Here is a 14,697-nt window from a genome sequence, read left to right on the forward strand (position 1 = left end):
GTAATCTTTTTTTCCTGAAACACATAGACAGAAGTCCCGAGTTCCTTTTCCAAATTCGATATGAGGCTTGACTTCCTTGATGCAACTTAAGGGTCGCCCAGAGATACCCATCCTGATGAGAGAAGAAAACTGAATTTCCCCACCACAATTTAAGAGAAGGCCTGTGATCACACCTCAGCTGAAGATAATGGGACCTTCCACTTACAAATGAAGAGGAATCCCAACTTCCACTCACACCACTTGATGAGTCCTGTCACATCTATTGACACTCGAGGGCAACCCAATAGATACTGCAGCAAGGTCAAGGAACTCCGAGTTCACACTCAACTAGAGATGAGTCATGTTGTGTTTGCAGCAGCTCCAGTGGAACACGGAGTATCAACTCCTAACGTGATCGGAGGCATTAATCCCCCGCTTAGCCTCTGGAAAAAGCCCAAATTTCCCGCTCAAACAGATAGCGGGCCTGATAATCCTTTTACAACTTGGGGGGAAATCTTAGTTCCCTCCTCAACGAAGACTAGGTCTGACTCCCCAGGGGAAATTTCATAGCAACCCCAAGATCCCTGTGGCCACTGGAGAGGAAAACTGAGTTTACCCTCTCAAGACTAAATGTGACCCTCATGCCCTGCAATGACTCGAAAGGAATCACGAAGTTCCACTTACAACATGACAGAAGACCTGACTTCCATGAGGCAAAACTAGCGAGTCACAGTGGTTCCCGTCGTAACTCGAGAAGACCTCGAAGCTTCAAGCCGCAATTCGAGAAAAACCATGAAATTCTGCACTCCACGTACAGGTCGCCCCTATCCACTAATTAAACTTTCTGGATGTTCCCGATGAACAATAACCAATCAGACTTTCTCTGTTTCCAGTGGAAAGGGACTCGGGTGCAGCCTCCCTTTCAGCACTGATCCCCAGGTTGGGTTGATAGGGTTCTGATCTTCCATCTGTGAGCCGCAGGCCACAGGTATCCTCGTTTGGCCTTGGCTGTGTGAGCAGCTGAAGGGAGTTTAGTCTCGGCAGGCGCCCAGCAAGCCTGTGGCTTTGGACCGCCAGAGGTGAGCATCTCAGCAGACAGACACAACCGTGCCAGAAGTGGAGTGGGATCCACCCTGAGGGTGGGCACTGATCGCCAAGAGATGCTCCTGTGGGACTTTGATGGGTCCTGCACACTCTTCTCCCAGAGAGCGAGAGAGATGTCTATGGGCTCTGCTAGGCCCTCGGCTCCCTCTTGTGGTCCCGAAGGCTGGTTGTCACCATCTGGAGCACCTAGCACTGAGATGATGACCACTGCCACCTGCACTGTGTTTCCCTTTGCCCGCGTGTCCATGCGAAGTGTCAGGCCATCTCTGCCCTACACGAGACATGTGCATTTCCTCTCATTGGACCTGCATATGTTTCTTCTCTTTCCTTCCCGATCACTGATTTTCTCGAGGATATGGGGGCCAAAAGGATGGTGGGTCTTTCTCTGGCTTTGTGCTCTGAGGAACATTTCTCCCTTAGTTGCTGTGGGTTTATCTTTCCATTTCTCCTGCCTGGTTTATTGTTGTTAGTTTGTTTGTTCCGGCAGAAGAACTCAGCATTTCCCTTGTGCCTGAGGAGTCCCAATTACCACAGCACTGCCTACCTGGAGATTTTGAGCACATTTGCCAAGAGGCTTCGTTTGGCAGATGACATCTTGAAAGGACCTACACTGTCCTTTCAGATACCCAAAGGCTACTTCAAATGACATAGAAACGAGAATTCTAAAGTTTGGTCTTCCAATATGTGGGGAGTCAGAAACTCCCCTGGAGAAGGGAAAAGCTACCCACTCCAGGATTCTGCTCTAGAGAATTCCACGGACTGTAGAATTCATGGGGATGCCAAGATTCTAACAATACTGAGAGACTGCAACTTTCAACTTCAGTCAGAGGAAAATCCAGTTTCCTTTCATTTCAGTGATTGGCATTGATTGTGGCCTCAAAAGGATGGGAAGAAATGCAGAGAAAAGTAGACTCAATGTTGTCAGGAGGGGGAGAGAGGAATGGGGAGTGTTTGCCATGAATCTAGGCTTTGCTGGGAAGTGGGGGAAATGGAATGAGGGTGTCTGAATGTAGACAGTGGTGATGCTTACAGAGCATTGTGAAGGCCTCCATATTCCCAGATGGCTTCAAGGGAGGAAAATTTATTGATACAGACTTATGAGCAAAATATACATAAAGCCACAAAAAACATAAAAGATGAGAAGAAAGATGCCTAGGAGCCTGATGAAAATCAGCTCAGGGCAAGGGAATTCAATCTCCCCTGGGTGGGGAGAGAGTGGACGGCATCCACGGGGAACACACAGGGATGGAGGCTGCAGAGCCAACCGCACCCTTGGACCAGGTATTTGCCAAAAGGGCTCTGAGTCTATGTCCAGAACTAGGGCCTGTTCTCCCTGCAGGGGAGGGACAGAAACGGTGTGCGTCTGAGTCTTTGGCAGGAGCCAGAGCAGGCTGCCCCTGCCCAGGTGGTCACTCAGGCCCTGACTAGGGTTCTGCCGCCAAAGCCCAAGCAGGTGCAAGTGCACGGGGAAGTGGAGGTTCTGGAAGGTGCGGTAGGATATCAGGGCCTGGGGCTTGGGGTCCTGCAGGCACAGAGATCCAATGTGGTGAGGGTGCTGGCCAGTACCCGGCTTGCCCCGTGTCTTTGGGTGGGGACGTCTCAGGTCTCGATCTCCCCTCATTGGATCCCTGGGTCCTGCACCTGGAGCTCCCACCTCTGTAGGTAAAGGTCTTGTTAGTGGAGGCTGGATCAGTTTGACGGTCAGAGCTAGAGCTTGGGGAAAAGAAGAGTTTGCCACAGGCCAGCCTTGCCATGTGCCTAAGTGGGCATGAAAGCTTCCTAGAGATGCATTAAGAAGGCCCAGCATTGGTGTCTTCTCTGCAGTCTCCAAGATGGGTGGTTTGAGTCCAGCCTTTGGTCCAGGCCCAGCCTCAGCTCTTGAGGACTCATCCCTGTGTGGCTCAGCACCGCCTCCCCATACTCACATGCAGCATCCCCAGCCGCCTCACCTCTGTGCTCTGCTGTGTTGGGTTCCAGGTCCTCCTGCTGCCTCCGAGGCAGGGCTTCTCAGCGCTCTGGTTTAGAGCTGGCTGTGCTGAGCTCAGTGGCAGCCTGAGACTGGGTACCTGGGTGTGTGCTGGGTGGTGTCTGAGCAGCAGGCCTTGCCCGCTTCCTCTTCATCGCCAGTTCGCCTGAGCCCTCCGTGGTCACGCTCACCTGGAGCCTGCACTGGGCCTCCAGGGCAGGGGGTGGTGCTCTGAAACCTCCCTCTTGGAGGTTGATGGGGTGTGCACCTCAGGGGCCACCTCGGGTGGGACGCTATGCAATGATAGTGACCACCAGCCAGCCCTGCTTCAATATTTCTGAGCTGAGCCTGGACAAGATGTCTAAAGTTTCTACCCGTCTGCCTTTCTGCTCCCAAAAAGAACAGATTCGGGTGTCGGCTCAGTACCCACCGGGTAGGACGGAGAACCCCCATGAGGGTGTGAGGTCAGCCTGGGCACACGGCTCAGCCCGGACACTCCCCATGCCACTCAGCATGCTCTCCCCTGGGGTGTGGACACAAGCGACCCACGGGCTCCTGACCCATATGCGGCCTGTCTTGCCTGAGGCAGACACACCCCAAGAAACCCCCATCCACACACAAGGAAAGGCCTCAGGCTTCCCCATATGGGACGAGAGAGGTGGCCTGACCTCGCCTGGGTCTCCCCTGTTACCTTTCTGTTCCTTCGGGCAAAGGATCAGAGGCCTCTCTGGGGGCCCTGAGCCAGCATCAACCGCGTTCCCACACACGCTGCCTGTGAGCTTGCCTGAGGCCCTGGCCTCTGGGCAGGGGCAAACAGCAGAACATCTTGAAAGCAAGCGATCTGGCTGGGGGCTCCTCTCTGCTGGGGAGGCCTGGAAATCCGGGTTTCGGGTTCTGTTGGGTTCTGTTTCCCGGAAGTGATATCATTTCCTGCTTTTGTGGCCAAGGTCCATTCCACAAAGTTCCCCAAGGGAACCTCTGTGTTTCTGGTTGTTCCCCCATGCCCTCAGGACATGTGCAGGCAAATTGACACTCACACAGCACAACCCACAGCCTTAATAGACCAGGGTGCAGCCAGGGCCTGAGCTCTGAGGACATAGGTGCTTTCAGGCCAGGCTCCTTCTTCTCAGAAGTGATGTGGCCCTGGGCAAGCCATGTGCCCCGCAGGGTTTCCACAGTCTCTCCATCTGCAGAGTGGGGATCACTTTCCCATTTCCTGCCTAGGTCTGTCAACCTACGAACAGCTCCAGTGCCTGTTCAAACTTTGGGCCGCTCTCACATGGAGCTACGACACTGAGACGTCCCAATGGATGGATTCCACACAGGGCTGACCTAGCACAGAATGGGGCAGAATCAGGCCTAGATGGGCTCTGGGACCTTCAAAGATGAAGTCCACTTCCTGCCTATTTCTTGACCCCAGCATTGGGAGGACCGCAAGATAATATTCAGACATCGCCGCCTCTGATATCAACATTCCTCGTCCTACTCAAATGTCGAACTCTGCCTCGAGGCGTGGTGGAGCCTGCACCAACAGTGGCTCCCCGCATACTTGTTTTTGAGTCTCATCATTTTGGGTCATTTTCCCCCTTTCAGGGGGAATTGGCACTGTTACTTTTCCCAAACTCAAGTGAGATTCATGCAAATACTGTGAAATCGACTCATTTTCTCTCTGCATTGTTCAGTCTCTCTCCCTCGTTCCGTCTCTTTCTTGAACTTTCCAAATTCAGTCTGTCTCTTCCGCTCTGTGTTTCTCCTCTGGATGCTTGCATGCCTGAGAAATGCATGTACACATGTATATTGTTGACCTTCAGTTCAGTTCAGTTCAGTCGCTTAGTCGTATCCGACTCTTAGCAACCCCATGAACCACAGCACGCCAGGCCTCCCTGTCCATCACCAACTCACGGAGTTCACTCAAACTCATGTCCATCGAGTCGGTAATGCCATCCAGCCACCTCATTCTCTGTCGTCCCTGTCTCCTCCTACCCCCAATCGCTCCCAGAATCAGAGTCTTTTCCAGTGAGGCAACTCGTCACATGAGGTGGCCAAAGTGTTGGAGTTTCAGCTTTAGCATAAGTCCTTCCAATGAACACCCAGGATTGATCCCCTCTAGAATGGACTGGTTGGATCTCCCTGCAGTCCAAGGGACTCTCAAAAGTCTTCTCCAGCACCACAGTTCAAAAGCATCGATTCTTCGGTGATCAGCTTTCTTCACAGTCCAACTCTCACATCCATACATGACCACGGGAAAAACCATAGCCTTGACTAGACGGACCTTGGTTGGCAAAGTAATGTCTCTGCTTTTTAATATGCTATCTAGGCTGGTCATAACTTTCCTTCCAAGGAGTAAGCGTCCTTTAATTTCATGGCTGCTATCAGCATCCGCAGTGATTTTGGAGCCCCCAAAAATAAAGTCTGACACTGTTTCGACTGTTTCTCCATCTATTTCCCAAGAAGTGATGGGACCAGATGCCATGATCTTTGTTTTCTGAATGGTAAGCTTCAAGACAACCTTTTCACTCTCCGCTTTCACTTTCATCAATAGGCCTTTGAGTTCCTCTTCACTTTCTGCCATAAGGGTGGTGTCATCTGCATATCTGAGGTTATTGATATTTCTCCCAGCAATCTTGATTCCAACTTGTGCTTCTTCCAGCCCAGAGTTCCTCATGATGTACTCTGCATAGAAATTAAATAAGCAGGGTGACAATATACAACAATGACGTAGTCCTTTTCCTATTTGGAACCAGTCTGTTGTTCCATGTCCAGTTCTAACTGTTGCTTCCTGACCTGCATACAGGTTTCTCCAGAGGCAGGTGAGGTGGTCTGGGATTCCCATCTCTTTCAGAATTTTCCACATTTTATTGTGATCCACACAGTCAAAGTCCTTGGTATAGTCAATGAAGCAGAAATAGATGTTTTCCTGGAACTCTCTTGCTTTCTCCATAATCCAGCGGATGTTGGCAATTTGATCTCTGGTGCCTCTGCCTTTTCTAAAACCTGCTTGAACATCTGGAAGTTCTTGATTCACATATTGCTGAAGCCTAGCTTGGAGAATTTTGAGCATGACTTTACTAGTGTGTGAGATGAGTGCAATTGTGCTGTAGTTTGAGCATTCTTTGGCATTGCCTTTCTTTGTGATTGGAATGAAGACTGATCTTTTCCAATCCTGTGGCCATTGCTGAGTTTTCCAAATTTGCTGGCATATTGAGTGCAGCACTTTCACAGCATCATCTTTTAGGATTTGGAAAAGCTCAATTGGAATTCCATCACATCCACTTGCTTTGTTTGTAGTGATGCTCTCTAAGGCCCACTTGACTTCACATTCCAAGATGTCTGGCTCCAGGTGAGTGATCACGCCATTGTGATTATCTTGGTCTTGAAGATCTTTTTTGTACAGTTCTTCTGTGTATTCTTGCCACCTCTTTTTAATATCTTCTGCTTCTGTTAGGTCCATAACATTTCTGTCCTTTATCGAGCCCATCTTTGCATGAAATGTTCCCTTGATATCTCTAATTTTCTTGAAAAGATCTCTTGTTTTTACTATTCTGTTGTTTTCCTCTATTTCTTTGCATTGATTGCTGGGGAATTGTTGACCTAGGTTGAGGCTTTATGGTTTCATTTCAAGTGAAGTAAAGGTTTCGGGTGGGAGTTCGTGTTAGGGGAAAGGATATGTCTGGGGTTTGTTCTGGGAGACTTAGTGGTGTGAGTTCTCAGTCTCTTTTATGAAGGAACCCCTTCTCCGATATTCTGCTTGCAAATATTCTTTTGTGTTCAGATTGTTACCATTTTGATAAGTGAATGTTTAGCTTTTCTGATGCAAAGCTGTTCAGTGAATGGAAGCAAGTTGGTGTCTTTTGGTTTCCTGTTTCCTTGACTTGAAGAGACCCAATTTTCTTCCCCCTCCCACACACGTGTTGAGAAGTCCCTGACATTCAGGAGCCAATGGCCCTTGTTTCTTTCCAGGAGTTTCATCACTTCAGGTTTGTAATGACGTTTTTCCCTAAATCTGAAATGTTATGAGAACAATAGCTAATGTGATTGTTCAGATGGAACCATCTCCAATTCCCACGGCCTTTCCTTGCAGAGGCTCTAGTTCCCATTCGTATCGCCTCCCCTCCTTTGGCATTGAGGAATTGACCGTTGATGCTTGGGTTTATTTCTGGAACCTCAATTCCATGCCATGTATCTGGTTCTGCGTGTTTGATTTCTTCCCAGTACCATGCTGCCCTGATGATCCTAGTGTGATAGTCTAATTGGCTATCAGGCAGCCTGTTATGTACATTTCAGGGCTTTGGGGCAGATTGCATTGACTATTTTTACTCCTTTGTTTTTCCATAGGTATTCTGGAATTCTTTGGTTATAATGACCTGAGAACACCCGTTGGTATTTTGAGAGGAATAGCGTGGAAACTCTGGATTGCCCCAAGGTGGGGGTTGGGGGGAGGGGGAAGTGATATCATCTTACCAGGAGGAATTCCTCTGATCCGTGTGCACAGCTTATTTTCCATTGGATTGTTGGGCTTCACCTTCTTTCATCTATCTCTTGCAGTTCTCTGAGAAGAAGGGCTTTCCTCCTGGGTTAAATGGACTCCTAGCTATTGTCTTTCAGGGAATGTCACTGTCGGTGGGCTTGATAATTGCCTTCTTCTAAGCGTTTGCTGGAAGTGTTAGAAATGCCAAGGATTTTTCTTCCCCTTCCTCACTGTCCATTTCTCTGAGCCTCCAGGTAGAACAGGCCTATTCCAGGGTCCCACGGGGCTCAGGGAATGCAGCTAGACCGTATTTCTCAGGCCTCAGTGCTGGGCATCATCCGGTGTACTCTCCCTGTCCCTTCCTTCTCCTGGTGTCTCCTTCAGGCCCATTTGTGTTCATGTCATTTGTGTATTAACAGCCAAATCCTGCCTAAGCTCTGTGTATGCAAACAGATTTCTCCCAGCTTGGGATGTGCCATTTGCACTTTTCAGACTGTTTTTCCCAGAGTCCAAACCTTGGATTTGAGAAAGTTCACTGTGTTCCCTTGTTACTCTTTGTGTAGTGCCTTTCTGTATTGTGTGTGAAGACACAGAACTCATGCTAATCTCTGCTCCATTTCCTTCTGGATTTGTGAACCGTTTTGCATGGAACATATGTCTAGGAATCATTTCAAGTGCATTTGTTGAGAGGTGTCAAGTTTCCATGGACATGCATGTCATCCCCTCTGGTTTCCAAATGTGTTGCTCCTAAACTCTTTTGGATATCTTCTCGGAAAGATGGGTGTTTTTCAGCTTGCATTTCCACAGAAGAATGGATTCAGCAGTTCTAGCTCAGGGACGCTGTGTCCAGTGAAAAGGGAGTTGGGTGCGGCCTCCCTTTCAGCACCAATCCCAAGTTCAGGTTGACAGGGCTCTGAACTTCCATCTGTGATCCAGATTCCACAGGCATCCTTGTGTGCCCTTGGCTGTGTGAGCAGCTGAAGGGAGTTTCGTCTCCGAAGGCGCCCAGCAGGCCTGCAGCTTCAGACCGCCAGAGGTGAGCATCTCAGAGGACAGGAGCCACCGTGCCAGAAGTGGAGTGGATTCCACCCTGAGGTTGGGCACTGATCGTCAAGTGATGTTCCTGTTTGACTATGATGGGTCCACCACACTCTTCTCCCATATAGCGAGAGAGATGTCTATGGGATCTGCTAGGCCCTCCCCTCCCTCTTGTGGTCCCGAAGGCTGGTTGTCAGCATCCTGAGCACCTAGCTCTGAGATGATGGCCACCTCCCCCTACAATGTATGTCCCTTTTCCCACGTGTCCATGCAAAGTGTCAGGCCATCTCTGAGCTACACTAGCCATGTGCTTTGCCTGTCATTGGACCTGCACATGTTTCTTCTGTTTCCTTCCTGTTAAATGATTTTCTCGAGCATGTGGGTACCTCAAGCATGGTTTGTCTTTCTCTGGCCTTGTGTTCTGAGGAACACTTCTCCCATTGTTGGTGTGGGTTTGTCTTTCCTTTTATCCTGCATGGTTTATTGTTGCGAGTTTGTTTGTATCGGCGGAAGAACTCAGCCTTTCACTTGTGCCTGATGCGTCCCACTTACAACAGGACGACCTACCTGGAGATTCTGAGCACATTTGCTGTGATGACTTCATTTGGCAGATGATATCTTGAAAGGACCTACACAGTCCATTCAGATATCCAAAGTCTCCTTCAAATGACACAGAAGCAAGAATTCTCCAGTTTGGTCTTCTAATATGTGGGGAGTCAGAACAATCCCCTGGAGAAGGGAAAAGCTACCAACTCCAGGATTCTTGCCTAGAGAATTCCATGGACTGTAGAATTCATGGGGATGCCAAGACTCTAACAATACTGAGAGACTATTACTTTCACCTTCAGTCAGACCAAAATCCAGTTTCCTCTCATTTTAGTGATTGGCATTGATTGGGGACCCCGAAACGATGGGAAGAAATGCAGAGAGAAGTAGACTCAATGTTTTCAGGTGGGGGAGAGAGGAACGGGGAGTGCTTGCCATGAATCCAGGCTTTGCTGGGAAGTGGGAGGGGGATAGAATGTGTGTTTCAGAATGTAGAGAGTGGTGATGCTTACACAGCATTGTGAAGGCCTCCATCTTCGCAAATGGCATCAAAGAAGGAAAATTTATTGACACACACTTGTGAGCAAAATATACAGAAAGCCATAAAAGACATAAAAGATGAGAAGAAAGATGCCTAGAAGCCTGATGAAAATCAGCTCAGGGGAAGGGAAGTCAATCTCCCCTGGGTGGGGAGGGAGTGGACGGCGTCCACCGGGAACACACAGGGATGGAGGCTGCAGAGCCAACCGCGCCCCTGGACGATGTGTTTGCTGAAAGGGCTCTGGAAGTCTGTCCAGAGCAGGGACCTGTTCTCCCTGCAGGGGTGGGACAGTCATGGTGATCGTCTGAGTCTTTGGCAGCAGCCAGGGCAGGCTGCCCTTGTGCAGGTGGTCACTCAGCCCCTGACTCGGGTTCTGCCGCCAAAGCCCAAGCAGGTGCATGTACATGTGAAGGTGGAGGTTCTGGAAGGCATGGTGAGACATCGGGGCCTGGGGCTGGGAGTCGTGCAGGTACAGAGTTCCGATGTGCTCAAGGGACTGTCAAGTACCCGGTTCGCCCCGTAGCTTTGGGAGGGTTGTCTTAGGTCTCGATCTCCTCTCATTGGATCCCTGCGTCCTGCACCTGGAGCTCCCACCTCTGTAGGGACCGGTCATGTACGTGGAGGCTGGCTGAGTTTCATGGGCAGAGCTAGAGCTGGGAGAGAAGAAGAGTTTGCCAAATGCCAGCCTTGCCATGAGCCTAAGGGGACATGAAGGCTTCCTAGAGATTCGCTAAGAAGGCCCTGCTTCGGAGTCTTCTCTGCAGTCTCCAAGATGGGTGGTGTGAGGCCAGCCTTTGGTCCAGGCCCAGCCCCACTCTGGGGGACTCCTGCCTGTGTGGCTAAGCACCGCCTCCCCACACTCACATGCAGCAGCCCCAGGAGCCTCAACTCTGTGCTCTGCACTGCTGGGCTCCAGGCTCTCCTGCTGCCTCCAAGGAAGGGCTTCTCGGAGCTCTGGGTCAGAGCCGGGTGTGCTGAGCTCCGTGGCAGCCTGAGACTGGGCCCCGGAGTGTGTGCTTGGTGGTGTCTGTGCAGCAGGCCTTGCCTGCTTCCTCTTCTTCGCCAGTTTTCCTGAGCCCTCCGTGGCCATGCTCACCTGGAGCCTGTACTGGGCTTCCTGGGCAGGGGGCTGGTGCTCTGAACCCTCCCTCAGGGTGGTGGTAGGGGTGTTCCCCTCAGGGGCCAATTCGGGTGGGACGCTCTACAATGACAGTGACCATCAGCAGAACTATTTCGATATTCCTGAGCTGTGCCTGGCCAGGTTGGCTGCTGCCTCTGCCCATCTGCCCTTCTGCTCCCAGAAAGCGCAGAGATGAGTGTCTGCTCAGATACGCAATCGGGAGGACAGAGATACCCCTGAGGGAGTGAGGTCAGCCTGGGCAGCCAGCTCTGCCCGGATGCTTCCCATGCCACCAGCCTGCTCTCCCCTGTGGTGTGGACAAAAGCCACCCACGAGATCCTGACCAATATGCGGCTGGGCTTGCTTAAGGCAGACACACCCCGAGAAACCGCCATCAACACACAGGCAAAGGCCTCAGGCTTCCCCATGTGGGACGGGAGAGGTGGCCGGACCCGACCTGGGCCTCCCTGTTACCTTTCTGTTCCTTAGGGCAAAGGGCCAGAGGCCTCTCTGGGGTCCCTGAGCCAGCGTCATCCACGTTCCCACATTCTCTGCCTGTGAGTTCGCCTGAGGCCCCGGCCTCTGGGCAGGGGCAAACAACAGAACATCTTGAAAGCAAGTGATCTGGCTGGGGACTCCTCTCCACTGAGGAGGCCTGGATACCAGGGTTGCCGGTTCTGTTGGGTTCTGTTGCCAGGAAGTGACATCATTTCCTGGTTCATGGCCGAGGTCCCTTCCACAAAGCTCCCCAAGGGAACCTCTGGGTTTCTGGCTGTTTCCCCATGCCCTTAGGCCACGTGCAGGCACAGTGACACACACAGCCCACCCCACAGCATTGGGGAGACCTGGGTGCAGCCAGGGCCTGAGCTCTGAGGACACAGCTGCTTTCAGCCCAGGCTCCTTCTCAGAAGTGAAGTGGCCCTGGGCAAGGCATGTGCCCTGCAGGTTTTCCCCAGTCTCTCCATCTGCAGAGTGGGGGTCACTCTCCCATTTCCTGCCTAGGTCTGTCAGCCTACGAACAGCTCCAGTGCCTGTTCAAACATTGGGCCGCTATCACATGGAGCTTGGACACTGAGACTTCCCAAAGGATGGATTCCACACAGGGCTGACCTAACACAGAATGGGGCAGAATCAGGCCTGGATGGGCTTTGGGACCTGGGAAAAGGCAGTCCCCTTTCTGCCTATTTCTTGACCCCTGCATTTGGAGGTCCGGAAAGTCATATTCAGACATTACCCCCTCTGATATCAACCTTCCCCATCCTCCTCAATTGCCCCACTTGGCCTCGAAGGCTGGGGGAGTCTGCCCCAACAGTGGCTCCCCGCATCCTTGTCCTTGAGTCTCATCATCTTGAGTCATTTTCCCCCTTGGGGGAAAAGCACAGTCATTGTTTCCAACCACAAGAGAGATTCATGCAAATTCTATGAAATCGAATCATTTCCTCTCTCCAGTGTTCAGTCTCTCTCCCTCGTTCCCTCTCTTTCTTGACCTTTCCAAATTCAGTCTGTCTCTTCCTCTCTGTGTCTCTCCTCTGAATGCTCGCATGCATGTGAATGCATGGACGCATGTATGTTGTTGAACTTGTTTGAGGCTTTAGGGTTTCGTGTCGAGTGAGTTAAAGGTTTGTCGTTGGATTTGGTGTTAGGGGAAGGGATAGGTCTGGAGTTTGTTCTGGGAGATGAGTAGGAACCCCGATATTCTGCTTGCTAATATTCTTTTTTGTTCAGTTTGTTACCATTTTGATTTGTGAATGCTCAGCTTTTCTGATGCAAATCTGTTCAAGTGGATGGAAGCCCGTGGGTATCCTTTGGTTTACTGTTTCCTTGACTTGAAGGGACCTAATTTTCTTCCCCCCCCACACACACATGTTGAGAAGTCCATGACATGAAGGAGCCCATGGCCTGTGCTTATTTCCAGGAGTTTCATCACTTCAGGTTTTGCGTTGATGTGTTTCACTGAATCTGACGTGTTCTGAGACCAAAAGCCAATGTGATTGTTTAGATGGAACCATCTCCAATTCCCACGGCCTTTCATTGCAGAGGCTCTTGTTCTCATTCGTATCACCTCCCCTCCTTTGGTGTCGAGGAATTGACGGTAGAAGCTTGGGTTTATGTCTGGACCCTCAATTCCATTCCATGGATCTGGTTCTGCGTGTTTGATTTCTTCCCAGTACCATGCTGTCCTGATGATCCTTGTGCGATAGTCTAATTGGCTGTCAAGCAGCCTGCTATGTCCATTTCAGGGCTTTGTGGCAGATTGCATTGACTCTTTTGACTCCTTTGTGTTTCCATAGACATTTTGGAATTCATTGGTTATAATGCCATGAGAACAGCCGTTTTTTTTTTTTTTAATTGGAGGCTAATTATTTTACAATATTATATTGGTTGGTTTTGCCATACATTGACATTAATCCGCCTCGGGTGTACATGAGGTCCCTATCCCGAACCCCCCTCCCACCTCACTCCTTCCTTTATTTTCCCTCTGGGTCATACCAGCCCTGAACATCCTGTAACATGCCTCGACCCTGAACTGGGGATTCGTTTCACATATGATAATATACATGTTTCAGTGCCATTCTCCCAAACCATCCCATCCTCACCCTCTCCCACAGAATCCCTACGACTGTTTTATACATCTGTTTCTCTTTTGCTGTCTCGTATATGGGGTTATTATTTGCATCTTTCTAAATTCCATATATATGCGTTAGTATATTGTATTGGTGTTTTTCTTTCTGGCTTACTTCACTCTGTATAATAGGCTCCAATTTCATCCACCTCATTAGAACTGATTCAAATGCATTCTGTTTAACGGCTGAGTAATACTCCATTGTGTATATGTACCAAAGCTTTATTATCCATTCGTCTGCAGATGGACATGTAGGTTGCTTCCATGTCCTGGCTATTGTAAACAGTGCTGCGATGAACATTGGAGTACATGTGTCTCTTTCAATTCTGGTTTCCTCGGTGTGTATGCCCAGGAGTGTGATTGCTGGATCATATGGCATTTCTATTTCCAGTTTTTTGAGGAATCTCCACACTGTTCTCCAGAGTGGCTGTACTAGTTTGCATTCCCACCAACAGTGTAAGAAGGTTCCCATTTTTCCACAACCTCTCTAGCATTTATTGCATGTAGACTTTTGGATAGCAGCCATTCTGACTGGTGTGACATGGTATCTCATTATGGTTTTGATTTGCATTTCTCTGATTATGAGAGATGTTGAGCATTTTTTCATGTGTTTGTTAGCCATCTTTATGAATTCTTTAGAGAAATATCTGTTTAATTCTTTGGCCCATTTTTTGATTGGCTCATTTATTTTTCTGGAATTGAGCTTCAGGAGCTGCTTGTATATTTTAGAGATTAATCCTTTATCAGTTGTTTCATTTGCTATTATTTTCCCCCATTCTGAAGACTGTCTTTTCCCCTTGCTTATAGTTTCCTTTGCTGTCCAGGAGCTTTTGATTTTAATTAGGTCCCATTTGTTTATTTTTGCTTTTATTTCCAATATTCTGGGAGGTGGGTCTTGGAGGATCCTGCTGTGATTTATGTCAGAGAGTGTTTCGCCTACATTCTCCTCTAGGAGTTTTATAGTTTTTGGTTTTACGTTTATCTCTCTAGACTATTTTGAGTTAATTTTGGTATATGGTGTTAGGAAGTATTCTAGTTTTATTCTTTTACAAGTGGCTGACCAGTTTTCTCAGAACCACTTGTTAAAGAGACTGTCTTTTCTCCATTTTATATTCTTGCCTCCTTTGTCAAAGATAAGGTATCCATAGGTGCGTGGATTTATCGCTGGGCTTTCTATTTTGTTCCATTGATCTATGTTTCTGTATTTATGCCCGTACCATACTGTCTTGATGACTGTGGCTTTGTAGTAGAGCCTGAAGTCCGGCAGGCTAAGTCCCCCAGTTACATTTTTCTTCCTCAAGATTGCTTTGGC

At 49.3% G+C, this 14,697-nt stretch overlaps 1 protein-coding gene across 1 annotated transcript in view; it reads right to left on the reverse strand.

The window, feature by feature from the left end:
- Positions 1 to 1,010: 1,010 nt before the first annotated feature.
- The window catches only part of LOC148777777 (uncharacterized), a 35,053-nt gene continuing 21,366 nt past the window's right edge, over positions 1,011 to 14,697 (reverse strand). Inside the window, exons 3-6 of the mRNA XM_088836651.1 lie at positions 10,572 to 10,843; positions 3,033 to 3,073; positions 2,650 to 2,796; positions 1,011 to 1,042 (exon numbers count right to left, since the gene is read on the reverse strand). Of these exons, the coding sequence (XP_088692777.1) occupies positions 1,011 to 1,042; positions 2,650 to 2,796; positions 3,033 to 3,073; positions 10,572 to 10,843 (492 nt within the window). The remainder of the gene's footprint in view (positions 1,043 to 2,649; positions 2,797 to 3,032; positions 3,074 to 10,571; positions 10,844 to 14,697) is intronic.

The sequence above is a fragment of the Moschus berezovskii genome, chromosome 5 (assembly GCF_049115385.1).
Source record: "Moschus berezovskii isolate FMDL1 chromosome 5, NW_MosBer_1.0, whole genome shotgun sequence".
NCBI classification, from domain to species: Eukaryota; Metazoa; Chordata; class Mammalia; order Artiodactyla; family Moschidae; genus Moschus; species Moschus berezovskii.